The sequence below is a fragment of the Meles meles genome, chromosome 1, assembly GCF_922984935.1.
Source record: "Meles meles chromosome 1, mMelMel3.1 paternal haplotype, whole genome shotgun sequence".
In the NCBI taxonomy this organism is placed as follows: domain Eukaryota; kingdom Metazoa; phylum Chordata; class Mammalia; order Carnivora; family Mustelidae; genus Meles; species Meles meles.
The window spans coordinates 137,523,501-137,542,754 of NC_060066.1; the positions used below are offsets into that span (position 1 = coordinate 137,523,501).

General features: G+C 37.6%; 1 protein-coding gene across 2 annotated transcripts in view; it reads left to right on the forward strand.

Annotated features, from left to right (window-relative positions):
* The window catches only part of DIPK1A (divergent protein kinase domain 1A), a 128,438-nt gene extending 109,331 nt beyond the window's left edge, over positions 1-19,107 (forward strand). For both annotated transcript variants that reach the window (XM_046011167.1, XM_046011177.1), the window contains exons 3-5: positions 10,773-10,880; positions 15,541-15,717; positions 17,107-19,107. In XM_046011167.1, coding sequence (XP_045867123.1) covers positions 10,773-10,880; positions 15,541-15,717; positions 17,107-17,919 — 1,098 coding nt within the window. In that variant the 3' untranslated portion in view covers positions 17,920-19,107. The remainder of the gene's footprint in view (positions 1-10,772; positions 10,881-15,540; positions 15,718-17,106) is intronic.
* The last annotated feature ends 147 nt before the right edge of the window (positions 19,108-19,254 follow it).

Sequence of the window (19,254 nt, forward strand, 5' to 3'; positions counted from 1 at the left end):
AAAGGGAGGAGAGAGTGGATTCTTGTATGTGTGTGCATATGTGTGTGTGTGTGTAGGGAGAGGAAGAGTGTGTGATGAGCACAATTTATGGCTGAGAGAAAGAATTCAGGGAAGAGAGAAAAAGAGATGTTGATGATACAGTGAGAGTGCAGAGAATGTGAAGATTAAAATAGCTGATGTGAAAAATAAAATAAAATAGCTGATGTGGGGAATTGGAGAGGGCACTAACTGGACTTGAAGAATTTTCAGGCAACCCGACTCTCCTATTTTTTTCCTAAGGAAGAATTGGCAAGAAAAGAAATCTTAGAAAATGATTTAAAACCTAGGATTTATATGTCTGTTCATTGTTATTGCTCTTTGAGATACAGTTTCCACAGTTCATGAAATTACCCCTTCAGCGCCAATGGGTTTTGTAAAATGTAGCTGAAGAGTGCCATCTTCTGGTACTACCAGGTATGTGCAAACAAAGGCAAGATGCATGGTAGAATCCTCATAGCAATAAAATCTCACCACTGGAAAACTTTAATATTTTCTGCTGAGTATCCTATTGTAAAGTTGAACTTCTTTATAACCTGTGTCTTTCTAGCTAGGAGATCAGATTACTGGCAATATTATAGTTTGTGTGTATGGCCATGCCTGAAAAACAGAGCTGTATGTGGCCAACCATACTTTTCATATAAGCATATGGGAAATTTGCTTTTGGTTTGTGATGGAAGCCACAAGTTCAAGAGCCTGTTCTTTGTGACCACCTCTTTGATGCAGGGTTGGCTTGAGGACTTAGCTCAAAACAGGAATCTGATTCTTGTAGCTGAATGTCAGGCTTATATTCACTGCTTAACGATTCACTAATAAGATACTAATTTATTCCTTTTTAAAAATGTTTAATGCATTATAGGAAAGTATTGATTTTATTCTTAGTAATGTTTTAAGATCAAAACTACTGTGTTTTTCAAACTGAGGGTTGCTGGGGGGAGGGGGAGTTGGGAGAGGGGGAGTGGGGCTATGGACATTGGGGAGGGTGTGTGCTATGGTGAGTGCTGTGAAGTGTGTAAACCTGGCGATTCACAGACCTGTACCCCTGGGGATAAAAATACATTATATGTTTATAAAAAAATAATAAATAAAAAATTTTAAAAAACTACTGTGTTTTTAATCATAGTTATTTGATAAACATTTAGTGATCATTTAAAATACTAAACTCTGATCTGTGTGCTAGAAAGGGGAGGTTCAAAGATGAATATGACCTTGTTTCTGCCTTTGAATCAGCTTACTTTCCACCAGGGAGGATAACATGTGATGTTAGATTTGGTAATATAAGGATAGAAGAGAGGAACGATGTAGGATCAGAAAGGAAATATACAGTGTCAAGATTATGGTTGTGGTGGAAAGGGCCACATTTAAATCTTGACCTTGGGCAGGGTTATGAGTAGAGTGTTCCTCAAGATTCAGAAGCCAAAAAAAAAAGAAAAAGATTCAAAAGCCAAAGATTGGGACATTTGAAGCAAATAACTCTGTAAGTCCTATTCTAGAAGCTGTTCATAATACAATGTGCTCTTTCTGCATAAATACTCGGAATAGAGTTCATTTATTCATTCATTCGACAAGTACTTTTTAAGCACATCTGATCATGCGTCAGGCAATGTGCAAGTCCCAAGATAAAAATAAAGGTGGAAGTCCTGTCCCTGCTTTGAGTTGCTTGTGCAGAGGGAATGAATGTGACCAGAGTCCCTTAGTAGGAACACTGTGGATGGGCATCTGACCCAGCCATTATTAAATCTGCTATACGTGCTCCTCTCCAAGATTAAGTAATTCTGGTTCTTTTACCTCAATGGCTAATTAAAACCACAAGCTCTGGAGGCAGACTAACTGGCTTCAGATTCCAGCACCACGACTAACCTGCCCTGCAGATTTCTTAACCTCTTTTGCCTTTATTTCTTTATCAATAAAATGGAGATAATGGTGGGGCGCCTGGGTGGCTCAGTGGGTTAAGGCCTCTGCCTTCCGCTCAGGTCATGATTGAGCTCCGCATTGGGCTTTCTGCTCAGCAGGGAGCCTGCTCCCGCCCCACCACCCCCCATCCCCGTCTCTCTCTACCTGCCTCTATGCTTACTTGTGATCTCTATCTGATAAATAAATAAAATCTTTTTTAAAAAATGGAGATAATGGTAATCTATTTTTTAGGGTGGTTGCAAAGATTAAAGAAAAAACATAAAAATCTCTTAGAATAATGTTGATATATAGAAAACAATATGACAAATACCTATGTACCTACCATCTAGGTAACAAGCTTTTGCCAAATTTGCTTCATTTTTAAAAGAAAAAAGCATTACAAGTAAAAGTGAAGCTTTCTTCCTTCTCCCTGATATTCTCCTCCTCCCTCCCCAGGGGTAACCGTCATCTGGAATTTGGTGTGCATCCTACCATCATGTTTTTATACTTTCACTATGTGTATACGGGTACATAAATAATATATAGCATTGCTTTATATGTTTCTAAACTTGAATTAATGATACTGAACTGCACATATCATCTTGCAACTTTTTCCACTTGATACTGTTTTCACCATTTTTCCATGCTGATCTATGTAGCCTGAGTTCGTTCTTTCTTTCTTTAATCTAAATTCTAGTTAGTTGACATCTAATAGTTTAATATTGGTTTCAAGAGTAGAGTTCAGGGATACCTGGGTGGCTCAGTGGGTTAAGCCTCTGTCTTTTGCTCAGGTCATGATCTCAGGGTCTTGGGATCCAGCCCCACATCAGGCTCTCTGCTCAGCAGGAAGACTACTTCCCCCTATCTCTGCCTGCCTCTCCGCCTACTTGTGATCTCTCTCTCTGGCACAAAAATAAATAAAATCTTTAAAAAAAAAAAAAAGAGTAGAGTTCAGTGGTTCATAATTTACATATAACACCCAATGTTCTTCCTAACAAGTGCCCTCCTTAAGACCCACCACCCGTCTATCCCATTCCTCACCCACCTCCCTCCATCATCCCTCAGTGTGTTCTCAATAGTTAAGAGTGTCTCATGATTTGTTGCCCTCTCTCTCTTCCTCTCTCCCAAATGTTCAACCATTTGTTTCTTAAATTCCACGAGTGAAATCATATGGTATTTTTCTCTGATTGACGTATTTTGCTTAGCATAATACACTGCAGCTCCATCCATGTCGTTGCAAATGGCAAGATTTCATTATTTTTAGGGGCTGAATAATACTCCATCACACACACATACACACACACACACACACACACACACAAACACACACACGCTCTTTATCCCTTCATCAGTCAGTTGACACTTGGACACGGCATGGTTTGGCTATTGTTGATAATGCTGCTATAAACATCCTTGTGCATGTCCTCCTTCGAATGTGTATTTTTGTATGCTTCAGGTAAATACTAAGTGGTGCAATTGCTCTATAATAGGGTAGTTCCAGTTTTAACTTTTTGGGGAGCCTCCATACTGTTCTTCAGAGTGGCTGCACCAGTTTGCATTCCCACCAACAGTGCAAGAGTGTTCCCCAAGCCTCAGTTCTCTCATTTTAATTATTGTATAGTATTTCATTGTATGAACACACTTCACTTTATTCAGCCATCCCCCTGTTAATGACCATTTGTGTTGTTTTACCCATTTTCCACCTAGAAACAGTACTACATTATGGTTGGCAGCCTGAGGTCCTCCCAGACTATACCTTGACCTGCTGTTTTTAGAGAGGAAAATTCTTCATTATGGATTCAATTTTTTAATGTTGATTAGTCTTATTCAGATTTTCTATTTCTTGTATCGTTTTCTATTGTTTTTCTTTTCCTAGAAGAATTGTTCATTTCAAATGTATTGCCATAGTGTTGTTTATATTATTCACTATCTTTTCTTTCCGAATAATCTTTATCTGTGCCTTCTCTTTTTCTCTTGATCAATCTTGTTAAAGGTTTATCTCCTTTGTTAAAGTTTTCAAAGAACTAGTTTTTGGTATTATTGATCTTTTTCTTTTACTTCTGCTTTTTTTCCTTCTACTTCTTTTGGAGGTTTACTCTGTTACTCTTGGGGTCTTTTTAAGACTCTTTAGTTGAGTCCTTACTATTTATATTCAGTCAGTTGTTTTTTCATCATTGCGTTTGAAGCTGTAAATTTCCCTCTAAGAACTGCTTTAGCTGCATCTCACAAGTGTTAGTATGTATATTCCATTGTAATTTCTCCTTTAGTCCACAAAATACTTAGGAATGCGCTTTTTAGTTTCTGAACATGTCTGTGTTTATGTTTACATTATTTTTATTGTTGATTTTTTACATCTTTGTGGCCAAAGGATGTGGTCTATGTGATCTAAATTCACTAGAAACTCGAACCTATAGCTGTAGGAAGTTTCACGCCAGCTCCTAAGTCAGGCCTTGGAACTCCCCCAACCTTTGCCTCACTGAAGACCTATGTCGGTGAAATTGCTGGCCATCGGTTACAAGCAGAGATACCAAACAGATGGTTCTGCTTTCCCTAAAAATCAGAGGTTGACCTGGGGAAGAAAGTTTTGAGTATCTCCCATGTGGTCCCCCCAAACTTGAATCTGGGAACTAGATTGCTCTGCTCCTCCTGTGAAAATGAATCGTCATGTTCTTGGTTACAGCCAGGTCTGCAGGAGAAAGCAGGCGTGGTCACAGCTTACTGGGGAACTTCCCTGGTAGTGACAGCTGAACCCAGCTTCTGGTTGTTGGCACTTACTTCTTCAGATGGGCAGGGTTCTCCATCTCTACTAAAGCTATCTTCATCCTCACAGCAAAATGTAGAAAGTGTTGGTAGGGGGCCCTTTCAAGAACTGAGTACTTAACAGACTCGACTGTGTTTTGGCCATTTCCTTGGATCAATGAAAACCTTAAGCCCGCAAGATGAAGGGCTTAAGAAATTATCCACAATCCCTATCTCATATAAGAGAAGCCCAATGTTGGCCCTCTAATAGGTTGCACAATCCCAAGAACCAGAGCTGGGCGAGATTGAGCTGTAAGCAGCATTATGTCATCAGACTGAGGGAACCAAACAGAAAAGGAGAATTCTGGGGAAGAACCATCAAAAGGTAATTGCAAAAACCAAAAGAGCAAGAGATCTAAAGCAAAGATTGGGAGATGAAGGTCAGAGGAATTCTTGCAACTACAGGAACATACCATAACCTTGTATTATTATTTCATATTGGTTAATTCCTTATTTCTGCTTTCTTTGGATGAATTTTTTTCTAACTTATTGAATTTTTAATTCATTTGTTTTGTTCTTTGCTGTTTATGAACATAATTAGTGTTCTTTAAGCGGTTCTTTGATTTTATCATTAATCTTATTTTCAGTTTCTGTTATTGTTTTTTCCTAGATACTTAACATTTCAATTTGGACTTTCTCTTTGACTTTCAAGAATTAAAAGAATTTAATTATCGATAGATGTTTTGTTAATTCCAAGTTTTATCCTATTGGGTTTTCTTTTTTTTTTTTTTTTTTTAAGATTTTATTTATTTATTTGACAGAGAGAGAGATCACAAGGAGGCAGAGAGGTAGGCAGAGAGGCAGGCAGAGAGAGAGGAGGAAGCAGGCTCCCTGCGGAGCAGAGAGCCCGATGCGGGGCTCGATCCCAGGACCCTGAGATCATGACCTGAGCCGAAGGCAGCGGCTTAATCCACTGAGCCACCCAGGCGCCCTCTTTTTTTTTTTTTTTTTAAGATTTTATTTATTTATTTGACAGACATATCACAAGTAGTCAGAGAGGCAGGCAGAGAGAGAGGAGGAAGCAGGATCCCCTCTGAGCAGAGAGCCCCATGCGGGACTCGATCCCAGGATCCTGGGATCATGACCTGAGCCAAAGGCAGAGGCTTTAACCCACTGAGCCACCCAGGCGCCCCGGGTTTTCTTTTTAAAGATTTTATTTATTTATTTGACAGAGAGAGATCACAAGTAGGCAGAGAGGCAGACAGAGAGAGAGGAGGAAGCAGACTCCCTGCTGAGCAGAGAGCCCAATGCGGGGCTGGATCCCAGGACCCTGAAATCATGACCTGAGCTGAAGGTAGAGGCTTAACCCACTGAGCCACCCAGGCGCTCCTCAAGTTTTATCGTATTGTGATTGGAGAATACTGTTTCTGCCATTTCTACTAAGTGGAATGTAAAGTGTTCCATGGACATTTGAAAAGTCTGTTGTCAAGGCATTTAAATCTACTCTACTAGTCAGGTTTTGTAGTTCTTCTATATCCTTTTTTCATAGACTTCTTGATCTGTCATGGGCTAAGAAAAGTGAACTAGGGTTTTCTCCCCTAATGCCTTTCTGTTTATTTCTTCTATTATAGATTTTGCTTAATAAATTTTAATTCTACTTTATTTGCTTTATAGAAACTCATGAATGTAATATCTTTGTTGTGGATTTTATGTTTTAACATTATAAGGAGGCCTTTTTTTTTAAACCTTATTTAATGCTTTCTCCACCTCTGACTTCAACCTCTTCTGATGTAAGATTGTGACTTAATTGTATTTTCCTTGTGTTTGTTTGATATACCTGTACTGTCCTTTTTTTATTTTTTTCAACTTTTTGACTCTGTTTTTTGAGGATATTTTTCTTTCAATAGATGAGCTTATCCCACTGACATTTATAGATATGACTTAGTTCTAGAGCACATTTTATGACCTACTTTCCATTTTTAAGGATCCATTTGGTTTGGGCACCTGGATGGCTCAGTAGTTAAGCATTTGCCTTCTGCTCAGGTCGTGATCCTAGGGTCCTGGGATTGAGCCCCACATCAGGCTCCCTGCTCAGAAGCCTGCTTCTCCCTCTCCCTTTCCCCCTGCTTGTGTTCCCTCTCTTGCTGTGTCTCTCTGTCAAATAAATAAACAAAATCTTTTAAAAAAAAAAGATTCGGGGCGCCTGGGTGGCTCGGTGGATTGAGCCGCTGCCTTCGGCTCAGGTCATGATCTCAGGGTCCTGGGATCGAGCCCCGCATCGGGCTCTCGCTCCGCAGGGAGTCTGCTTCCTCCTCTCTCTCTGCCTGCCTCTCTGCCTAATTGTGATCTCTCTCTCTCTGTCAAATAAATAAATAAATAAATATCTAAAAAAAAAAAAGATTCATTTGTTTTGTATCTTTCTCTAGATAGTGTATATTTCTTTATTTTATGCATGTTCCTTCTGGTAATCAGGAAGGTTTGTATTCTGTATTTAGCTCCTCTAGTGTTTAGCTTTTTATACTGTGGCTTTAAAAAATGTACTTTATCCTGTATTTCTTAAATCTACTTATTATAAGAAGTGACAAAATTATAATTCCATTCTCATCTCCTTTGCTCCACCTAATTTTAATCTATACATTATTATTTGTTCTAGTCGTTGTTGGTATACTTTTGAATATACTTCTGTCTCTGTTATTTGATTTATAAGGCATATTATCTTTTGACTTTGAATATTAAAGATAAAGAAATCAATCCTTTTGGCAACTTTGGTTTTTGTTACTTTTACTACTTTTACTGGTGTAGTTTATAATATTAACATTCTGGGACTCCTGGGTGGCTCAGTCCATTAACTGTCTGCCTTCAGCTTAGGTCATGATCTCGGGTCCTGGGATTGAGTCCCACATCGAGCTCCCTGCTCAGCAGGGAGCCTGCTTCTCCTTCTACCTGTTGCTCCCCCTGCTTGTGTGTTCTCTCTCTCTTTCTCTCTCTCTGACCAATAAAATCTTTTAAAAAAATAATATTAACATTCTGAACAATTATATAATAATTATTATGAGAATGAGCCCTGGAACCAGACTGCCTAGGTTGAAATCTTGGCTTTATCATTTTTTAGGTGTGTGACCTTAAGCAAGTTACTTAATAGATAATTGTTTCCTTGTTTTTACAATGTATATAACATTAGGTTCTACCTCACAGGTTTGTTTTCATGATAATGAAATTATAGCACTAGAACAGTGCCTGACCTATAATAAGCATCTGGTGATTATCAGATATTTTATTAATTATTATGAAGTAGATTCCCAGGGTTGTTATGATCCCAATCCTACATTTCAGGGGGCTTCCACATTCAGGTTCTTTTGTTCATCGGCTGGTTACCTAAAATCCATTCTCTGGTAGTTCTTTAAGAGACAGTAATGGAGCTCTATTTTCTATCCTTATATGTTCAAAAGCATCTGATGCCTTTTACTTGAAACAAGTTTAACTATGTAAAATAATAGTACCTACTATTGAGCACTCATTAAAATCACAGATGATCTGTACTCATTATTATATCATTTTACCTCATAATAATGCTATAATTTTACTATTTATTTCAAATTTTTTTTTTTTTTAGGAAAGCTCTATGCCCAACCTGGGCCCCTTCATAATTATGCTCTAAGTCAAGTATTATCCATATCCCCTTTTAAAATTAACAAATTAAGATCCAGGCAAGTCACACTTTCTTTCTCAAAGACTTTGCTGGCATTGCACCATTATCTACCATTGATGTGGCTGTGGAGAAATCTGAGGTCAATCTGATTTATTTCCCTTTAAAGGTGCCTTGATCTTTTTGCCTGAATGCTGAAAAGATTATTTATTTTTGAAGTCTAGTACAATTCAATGGGATAGGTCACAAGGGTCATTCTATATCAGTTTTCTTGGGACACATTGTGTCCTTTCAATTTATAAAGTATCTTTTCACTTACATGAAGTTGCCTTGAATTATACTTTGAATATTTTTTCATTTCCACTTGTTCTATTCTCCTTCATGTAGACATGCTGGATATCATTTGTCTTCTGTATCTATAATTTTGCCTCAAATTATTTTTAGTTCTTTTTAACTTTCCATTGCCATTTTCTCATTTTTCTTAACCTAGCCCTCTTTTTTTTTTTTTCCCTTTTTATTTATTTATTTTTTTCAGCGTAACAGTATTCATTGTTTTTGCACAACACCCAGTGCTCCATGCAAAACGTGCCCTCCCCATCACCCACCACCTGTTCCCCCAACCTCCCACCCCTGACCCTTCAAAACCCTCAGGTTGTTTTTCAGAGTCCATAGTCTCTTATGGTTCGCCTCCCCTCCCCAATGTATGGACACCTAGCCCTCTTTTAAGTCTAACTGTGTTGTCATCTTTATCTGCCTTCTTCCCCTGCCCCCCACCTATAATGTGGTTTTAATTTCTAGGATTTTTTTCCTTTTATTCCTTTCTGCTAGCTTATTTTACATTTCCTTCTGATGTCTCGGCATCACTTCCTCTGCTTTGAGGTCTTGTTTTTTAAGCTGTTTCATTAAGTCCTTTGAATTCACAGCATTATGTTTGGTCTGCTTCATGGCAACATTTTTCTGGAAAATGTCTCTTTATAACATTAGCTTTTCATTTCCTTTCTTCCTTTTTCTTGTAGACTTGCTGTATAGATCTTATTTTCCTTTGGTTATTACTCATTATCGAATGAAAAGTGTTCTTTCTTGAACAGGTATTTGCAGGAATCAACTGGAGCAGTGAATTGTGCTAATAGTGAGGCTGCTATGGCCGATTGCGTATGTGTGTCGTGTGTGAGAAAGAGAAAAAAGGAGAAACTAGAGACAAAAATACACACACAGATCATGCTTAGCCAGTATTATCTCCCCAGCAGATGCTCATATTATATTCTCCCTCAACCCGTTTCATTAACAGGCTGCCTCCAACATAGATAACATTTTGAAGGAATTTATCATTCAGCAAGCACTGCCTTGTCCTGCTACTTCGGGATGCCAGAGTCCTTGAAAGTTTCCACAGCTTGTGCCCCTTAGACTTTCAATGTAAATCAGGTGATGGTTCTCCTCCTCAGGTGTACTACCTCTTTAGTGCTGTGCTAACATCGAGAACTAAAGTCACAGCAGGTACTTAATCTCAACATACTCTGGACTCTGGGGTAATTTTCAGTCAACTTTGTAGGCCATCTTCACTAATTGTGTCTTAGGGTTAACTTGGTACCTTATCAAAGATGGAGTTTGTGTTCATTTTTCTTATTTTCTTGTTTTTGGGTGATCTCAAGGATGACCAGATGACAGAGATAATTTCATTTTGTTATTTTTAAATATTTTGAGAACTTTTTAAAAGATTTTATTTATTTGAGAGAGAGAAAGTGAGAGATAGCATGAATAGAGGGGGAAGGGCAGAGGGAGAGGAAGAAGCAGACTCCCTGCTGAGCAAGGAGCCTGCCGTGGGTCTCAATCCCAGAGCCCTGGAATCATGACCTGGGTCAAAGGCAGACGCTTAACTGACTGAGCCACCCAGGGACCCCAGTATTTTAGGGTTTTTTTTTTAAGATTTTATTTATTTATTTGACAGAGAGAGAGCACAAGTGAGCAGAGTGGTAGGCAGAGAGAGAGGGAGAAGCAGGGTCCTTGAAGAGCAGGGGAAGCCTGATATGGGACTCAATCCCAGGACTCTGGGATCATGACTTGAGCTTTGGCTTTGGGCAGTGGCTTAACCAGCTGAGCCACTCAGATGCCCCTATTTTTGGTATTTTAACTTTAGTTTTTTATTTTAAAACCACAGCCACTTTTTAAAAGAGTGACTCTAATCTTAGGGAGAGCAGGTATCATACCACCTCAGACCATGTTAAGTGGGAAAAATATGTTCCAAATTCTGTGCACACCCTAGTCCCAGCAAGGTCTTTCATCATCATATAGCTGGTAAGGACAGAGCTTGGATTCAAATTCAGGTCTTTCCAAATCCAGAGCCTGAGTTCTTTTCATCATAGAACTTCATCTTAAAGAATACAGATATCTCCTTACATTGTTTATTGTTTCTTTTTATAACATTTTTCTATTAACTACTTTTTTGTTTCCTGGTTCGTAGTGTGACAAGTACAAGACCGGAGTTATTGATGGGCCCGCATGTAATAGCCTTTGTGTTACAGAAACTCTTTACTTTGGGAAATGCTTATCCACCAAGCCCAACAATCAGGTATGGACATTACAAATAAACATTCCAGAATGATAGTGCACTCTAATTTTACCTTAAATGAAGTATTGTTAGAATTCTTGAACCAGAGCATTAGGAAATTTTATATACTTCAATTTTGTATACTTTGATTCACTGATCCAACAGATGTTTATTATTAATCCCTTATTCCCAGTATATTCCAGACACTGTTCAGTTATTAGGAGTTCAGTGATGATTTAGATAGATAAGATTACTTCCCTCGTGGATCTTATATTAATTAATAGTGACTAATTCTAGGGTATGGTATTAGGGAAATGGAAACAGAAGAGTTTTGCCTTTCATCTTTCTGTGTAATGTGACTTAAAAATGTATTTGTAGCTATAAATGCTTAATTAAGAAACAAGAAAGATCTTAAATCAACAAGCTGACTTTACAATATAAGGAACTTGAAAAAGAACAAACTAAACCCAAATCTAAAAGAAGGAAATAAATAATACAGTTTACAGCATAGATAAATGACATGGAGAACAGAAAAACAATAGAGAAAAATCAATGAAACCAAAAGCTGGTTCTTGGGAAAGATCAACAAAACTGACAAACCTTTAGCTAGATGGTCTAAGAAAAAAAAAGAAGGCTCAAATTACTAAAATCAGGAATGAAGTGGGGATATTACTACTGACTCTACAGAAATAAAAAGGATTACATGAGAGTACTATGAACAATTGTACACCAATAAGTTAGGTAACCTGGACAAAATGGACAAATTCTAGAAACAGAAAACTTAGCAAGAAATAGAAAATCTGAATAGACCTATCACTAGTAATGAGATTAAATCAGTAATCAAGAGTCTCCCAACAAGAAAAGCTGTGAGACTGTTGCCTTCACTGGTGAATTCTACCAAACATTTAAGTCCTTCTCAACCTTTTCCAAAAAACTGAAAAGGAGGGAATACTTCCTGACTCATTCTGTGAGGACAGCATTACCGTGATACCAAACCCAGCTAAAGACACTTGAACAAGGAAAGAAATCTACAGACTTTGTGTACATTAATGCAAAATATTCAACAAAATACTACCAAACCAAATTGAGCATATTAAAAAGATCATATACCACAGCCAAATGGGATTTATTCCTGGAATGCTGGGATGGTTCAACATACAAAAATCAATTTAATACATTAGATCAATAGAATGAAGGGGGGAAAATCCACAGGATCATCTCAGTTGAAGCAGGAAAAGTATTTGACAAAATTCAGTACATTCCTATGATAAAAACACTCAACAAATAGTAATAGACGGCAACTACCTCAACACAATAAAATACACATATGGAAAACCCATAGCTAATATCATATTCAGTGGAGAAAATCTGAAAGCTTTTCCTCTAAAATCAGGAACAAGGCAAAGATGCCCACTCTTGCCACTTGTATTCAATATAATACTAGAAGTTCTAGCCAAATCAGTTAGACAAGAAAGAGAAATAAAAGGCACCCAAATTAGAAAGGAAAAAATAAAATTATATCTGTTTGCAGATGACATGATCTTTTATGTAGACCATGGGAGGTAGAAAAACATTTTATGGAGGGTAGAAAAACCTTTTATCTATGTAGGAAAAAGTTCTTACAGCTAATAAATGAATTCAGCAAAGTAGCTGGAAACAAAGTCAACGCACAAAAATCAGTTGTATTTCTGTATAGTAACAATGAACAATCCACAAAGAAAATTAGGAAAACCATTCCAGGGCACCTGGGAGGCTCATTCCATTAAGCATCTGCCTTCAGCTCAGATCTTGATCACAGGGTTCATGGGATCAAACCCTGCATTGGGCTCCCTGCTCTTGGGGAGCCTGCTTCTCCCTCTCTTCCCTGCTTATGCTCTCTCTCTCTGTCTCACATACATACATATATACAATCTAAGGAAAAAAAAAAAAAAAGAAAGAAAGAAAGAAAAAGAAAACCATTTATGTAGCATCAAAAAGAATAAAGTACTTAGGAATTAATCAGGAAGGTGAAGGACTTGTACAATGAAAGTGTACAATGAAGGTGAAGGACTTGTACAATGAAAACTTCAAGGCATTGCTGAAATATATTAAAGCTATAAACAAATGGAGACATATCCCATGTTCATGGATTGGAAGACTTAGTATTGTTAAATGCTAATACTACCCAAACTGATCTACAGATTCAGAGAAATCCCTATCAAAATTCTGAGGACATTTTTTGCAGAAATAGAAAAACCTATCCAAAATGGAATCTCAAAAGACACCGAATAGCAAAACAGTCATGAAAAAGTACTATAGAGCTGGAGGACTCATACTTCCTGATTTCAGAACTTTCTACAAAACTACAGTAATCAAAACAGTATGTACTGGAATAAAGACAGACATACAGATCAATAGAATAGAGAACCCAGAAATAAGCTCTCACATATTTGGTCAAATGATTTTTTTTAAAAGATTTTATTTATTTATTCAAGAGAGAGAGAGATCATTAGTAGGCAGAGAGACAGGCGCAGAGAGAGAGATGAAGCAGGCTCCCTGCCGAGCAGAGAGCCCAATGCAGGGCTTGATTCCAGGACCCTGAGATCGGGACCTGAGCGGAAGGCAGAGGCTTAACCCGCCGAGTCACCCAGGTGCCCCTGGTCAAATGATTTTTGACAAGAGTGCTAAGACCATTCGATAGAGAAAGGACTGTCTTTTTTTTTTTTTTTTTTAAGATGTTATTTATTTATTTGACAGAGAGAGATCACAAGCGGGCAGAGAGAGAGGGGGAAGCAGGCTCCCTGCCAAACAGAGAGCCTGATTCAGGGCTCGATCCCAGGACCCTGAGATCATGACTTGAGCCGAAGGCAGAGGCTTAACCCACTGAACCACCCAGGCACCCCAAGGACTGTCTTTTCAACAGACCATGCTGGGAAAACTGGATATCCACATGCAAAAGAACAAAGTGGGACCTTTACCTAATGCTATATGTAAAAATCAAGTCAAAACAGATCAGAGACTTAAATGTAAGAACTAAAAGCATAAAACTCTTAGAAAAAATAAAGGGTAAAATCTTCATGACATTGCATTTAGCAAGGATTTCTTGGCTCTGATACCAAAGGCACAAGCAACAAAAGAAGAGACAAATTGTACTTTATGAAAATTTTAAAATTTTGTATATCAAAAGAATATCCAATCTACAGAATGAGAGAAAATATTTGCAAATCATATATCCAATAGGGATTAATATCTAGAATATATAGGGGTGCCTGGGTGGCTCAGTGGGTTAATCCTCTGCCTTCGGCTCAGGCCCATGGTCTCAGGGTCCTGGGATCGAGCCCTGCATCGGGCTCTCTGCTCAGCAGGGAGCCTGCTTCCCCCTCTCTCTCTGCCTGCCTCTCTGCCTACTTGTGATCTCTCTCTGTCAAATAAATAAATAAAATCTTAAAAAATATATATCTAGAATATATAGAGAACTCCTGGGGCACCTGGCTGGCTCAGTTGGTAAAACAATCAACTCTTGATCACAGGGTCATGAATTTGTGCCCCAATATGTGTAGAGTTTACTAAGAAAAAAAAGAAAGAGAGAGAGAGAGAGAACTCCAAAACTCAACAAGAAAACTACCAGATTTTAAAATGTGCAAAGGATTTAAATAGTCATTTCTTAGAAAAAGATACACAAATGGCCAATAAGTATATGAAAAGATGCTCAGCATCACTTGATCATTAGGGAAATACAAATCAAAATCACAGTGAGATACCATTTCATACACGTTAGGATGACTATTGTCAAAAAATGGAAATTCACAAGTGTTGACAAGGATGGAGAGAAATTGGAACATTTTGCACTGTTGGTGAGAATGTAAAACGGCATAGCCGCTGAAAAAAACAGTTCCTCAAAATATTAAAAATATACTGTTCTTACGATCCAGCAATTTTACTTCTGGGTACCTATCTAAAAAATTTGAAAGCAGAGTCTCCAAAAGATATTCTTACACCCAAGTTCAGGTCAGCATTTTTCACAATAGCTAAAACATGGAAGCATCCAAGGGTCCATTAGCAGATGAATAGAAATGCAAATGTGGTATATCCATACAATGGACTATTATTCAGCTTTAAAAAGGAGGAAATTCTGGCACATGCAACTGTATGGATGAATCTTGAGAACATAATGTTAAGTGAAATAAGTCAATCACAAAAAGACAAATTTTGTATGGTTCCATTTATATGAGATGCTTAGAGAAGTCAAAATTATAAAGATAAAATTATAAAGATATCACCATTGTAAAATGGTGATACCAGGGGCCTGGGGGGGTGGGAAAGGGGAATAGGGAGTTATTATTTAATAGGTATAGAGTTTCAATTTTACAAGATGAAGAGTGCTACAAAAGGATAGTGGTGATGGCTGCACAACATTGTGAATGTAATACCATTGAGGTGTACTCTAAAAATGGTTAAGATGGTAAATTCTATGTTTTTAATATTTTATAATAAAAAATTGGAAAAAATAAAATTGATCATGGTCAAAAATATGTTTATTTAGGCATGAATTACTTTTATAATTTAAAAGTTACAGAAAAATCTAAATCTCAATGTTTGTTACTTGTTTGTGTGTTTTTGTAAGAGGAAGAAAACACTAAAAATACATGGTAAAGTTTTCTGCTCAGCCTAAGGACTAATTTGTCATTCTTTTTTCACGTAGATGTATTTAGGGATTTGGGGTAATCTACCAGGTGTTGTGAAATGTCAAATGGAACAAGCACTTCATCTTGATTTTGGCACTGAATTGGAACCAAGGAAAGAAATAGTGCTATTTGATAAGCCAACTAGGGGAACTACTGTACAGAAATTCAAAGAAATGGTCTACAGTCTCTTTAAAGTAAGTATATATCTATTCACATGTTGCTGGTGTGAAGTGGTACATTCTTCTGAAAGAGTTAGCAAGACCTCATCCTAAGCCATAAAAATGTTGCTATTCTTTAACTTATACCCAGGACTCCATCTTGAGGAAAAAATTCAAACAAACAAAATCTGAGGAGGATGCCTACATTATTTATGCTAGCTAAAAATGTCCAGATATGAAAGGGGAGTTAAGTAGATGAGCAGCTGTATAGTTTGACACTGTACCTGATACACACTTTTTAAAAGGTGGGGAAGAGCTAAAATTAGTATACATGCCCTGACTGAAAATTATTTTTTAAAAATTTAAAGAAATATTCATACAAAGATTAAATATTTTAAAGAAAAAATTTATAATATTGGAAAGAATCATTTTTTTTAAAGATTTTATTATTTATTTGACAGAGAGATCACAAGTAGGCAGAGAGGCAGGCGAGGGGGTGGGGGGCCACCGGAAGCAGGCTCCCTGCTGAGCAGGGCGCCCCATGTGGGCAGGGCTTGACGCCGGGGCCCTGAGATCATGACCTGAGCTGAAGGCAGAGGCCTAACCCACTGAGCCACCCAGGCTCCCCAAGAATCTTTTTTTTTTTTTTTTAAAGATTTTATTTATTTATTTGTCAGAGAGAGAGAGACAGAGAGAGAGAAAGATCACAAGTAGGCGGAGAGGCAGAGGCAAAGGGAGAAGCAGGCTCCCTGCGGAGCAAGAAGCCTGATATGGGACTCGATCCCAGGATGCTAGGATCATGACCTGAGCCGAAGGCAGCCGCTTAACCAACTGAGCCACCCAGGCGTCCCCCCAAGAATCTTTTTATTGGTGTCATATTTTCAGTCAAAATCTTCCTTTTAAGTTTACATTTTTGTACTATTTTAAGAAACTTAACAGGGACATATTTTTTAACCACCATTGGAACAATACAATTTGAACAACAGAGTTGTTAATGTGTTGACTACAAAACAGGAGAAAATAATTTTCTCCTGTTTGACCCTTATTGTAACTTATTCTAACTTCAGACCTTATTTGACCCTTATTGTAACTTCAGACATGAGCACATTACACTGCAATTTTGCAAGTAAATGTATGAATAAGACAGAATAATTTATGTGTTGGGTATCAACAGGGCCCAGGGAGCTATGGGAGCTAGGGTGGCCCATTTCTTAAATATACTTACGTCGGTTTTACTACAATTATATAAAACATACTTCTAATTAAATCAGTATTATCATAAATATTTGGAGATATATTAAGTTCCTTTATGGAGACTCAGTAACAAGATTATTACTTAGCATGGTAATCCCCATAAAGTTAGTATGTATATTACATATGAGGAATTTTTCAAACCTATATTTGGCTAAATTCTTACCGTTTTAGGAAAAGTTGGGTGACCAAGGAAATCTCTCTGAACTGGTTAATCTCATCTTGACGGTGGCTGATGGAGACAAAGATGGCCAGGTTTCCTTGGGAGAAGCAAAGTCAGCATGGGCACTTCTTCAACTAAATGAATTTCTTCTCATGGTGATACTTCAAGATAAAGAACATACCCCCAAATTAATGGGATTCTGTGGTGATCTCTATGTGATGGAAAGTGTTGAATATACCTCTCTTTATGGAATAAGCCTTCCATGGGTCATTGAACTTTTTATTCCATCTGGGTTCAGAAGAAGCATGGATCAACTCTTCACACCATCATGGCCTAGAAAGGCTAAAATAGCCATAGGACTCCTAGAATTTGTGGAAGATGTTTTCCACGGGCCCTATGGAAACTTCCTAATGTGTGATATTAGTGCCAAAAACCTAGGATATAACGATAAGTATGATTTGAAAATGGTGGACATGAGAAAAATTGTGCCAGAGACAAACCTGAAAGAAATTATAAAAGATCGTCACTGTGAGTCTGATTTGGACTGTGTTTATGGCACTGATTGTCGAACTAGCTGTGATCAGAGTACAATGAAGTGTACTTCAGAAGTGATACAACCCAACTTAGCAAAAGCCTGTCAGTTACTCAAAGACTACCTACTGCGTGGTGCTCCAAGTGAAATTCGTGAAGAACTGGAAAAGCAACTTTATTCTTGTATTGCTCTCAAAGTCACAGCAAATCAAATGGAAATGGAACATTCTTTGATACTAAATAACCTAAAAACATTACTGTGGAAGAAAATTTCCTATACAAATGACTCTTAATTCATTTGAACATTGTGATTATAGAAAACAATTCTAAGGAAAATTGAGCATTTTAAAAAAAGATGGCTTCTGATTCAAATCCCTGCCAGTTACACAAACCCCTTTCCCCTGGTTTTAAGAAGTCATCATCTTGAGATACATGTTGATTGCTGAAGTAATGGCAGGAGGTATAGGATGAACAGGTCCAAAGATTTCATCCTGCTGTTGGAAGCCCTGGTAGATTTTCCAGTACATTCACTGTGTAACTATTTTGACTAATGACCTAAAATAATGCTGTGAAATCCTCATTCCATAAACATCAACAGTGAGAGTATTTTGTAGATTTGTTAGCCAAAATACCATTGCTGGAATTGTTTGCATTGAAGCTGCTGTTTAAAAAAAAAAAAACTATACATATTTACTGAAGTCTTAGCATGGTAAAGTTTGCACATTAACAGAAATTAAGACTGCAAAGCAGGTAAAGTTACTTAAAAACGGATGTTGGGTTAATAGCATGGTTTGTTGTATTTATAGACTTAAACATTTAGACATCAAATGCTAAATGGCTTCAGAATGTTTTGAGTGATTATTAGCCTCTTAAAATTAAAAATCCATCAAAACATGTTCTACTTGGCAATATGTAATTGCAAATTTTAGAGGCTGAAACTGGATGAGCTTTCATCATTCTAGATTTGATGGGTCCTTCTTAGTGTCCATGAGCTCACTCCTTCAGAACTGACATTCTTAAGGCCATCAACCCAATCCAGATCCATCTATCTGAATCTGAGCTATGGAGAAGTGGGACATTAGGAGCCAGACTCTGAAATCATGTAACTTTCTAGTAACAATTTTCCATTTTTGAACAGTATTTCCTGTTGGCCAAAGGGCTATTTCTTAAGAGGCATGTAAATTTTTTTCATGTAAACTTGATATGCAAGTTATTTGCCCTTTAATGTTATTTTTAAGATCTGGCATGTACCTTTCAACATCACCATAAAATGGAACACCTCTTTTGAAGACCCAGTATATTCTGCTCGAAGGTTTCACCTGATTGAAGTGTTACAGTTATGTGAACTTCATTGAAACAGCTTTCTCTCAAAAATTAAAGCCACTGATTAGCACCAGTTTTGCTTATTTTAAAATTGTTTACTCTGAAGGTACTTTTCTTCCCACCAGCCATCTGGTTACAATAAATGAATAGAAGAAACATTTCCTAGTGCACAGTTGGTCTCTTGCTTGCCAGACTGTTTTGGGAGGGCTGCACATCATACAACCAGAGGGATAACTCCTGTCAGGGAAAACAAGCTTGAGAAGCAGGTGTGAACTTTGAGTCAGTATGTGAAGTCATACTTGTTT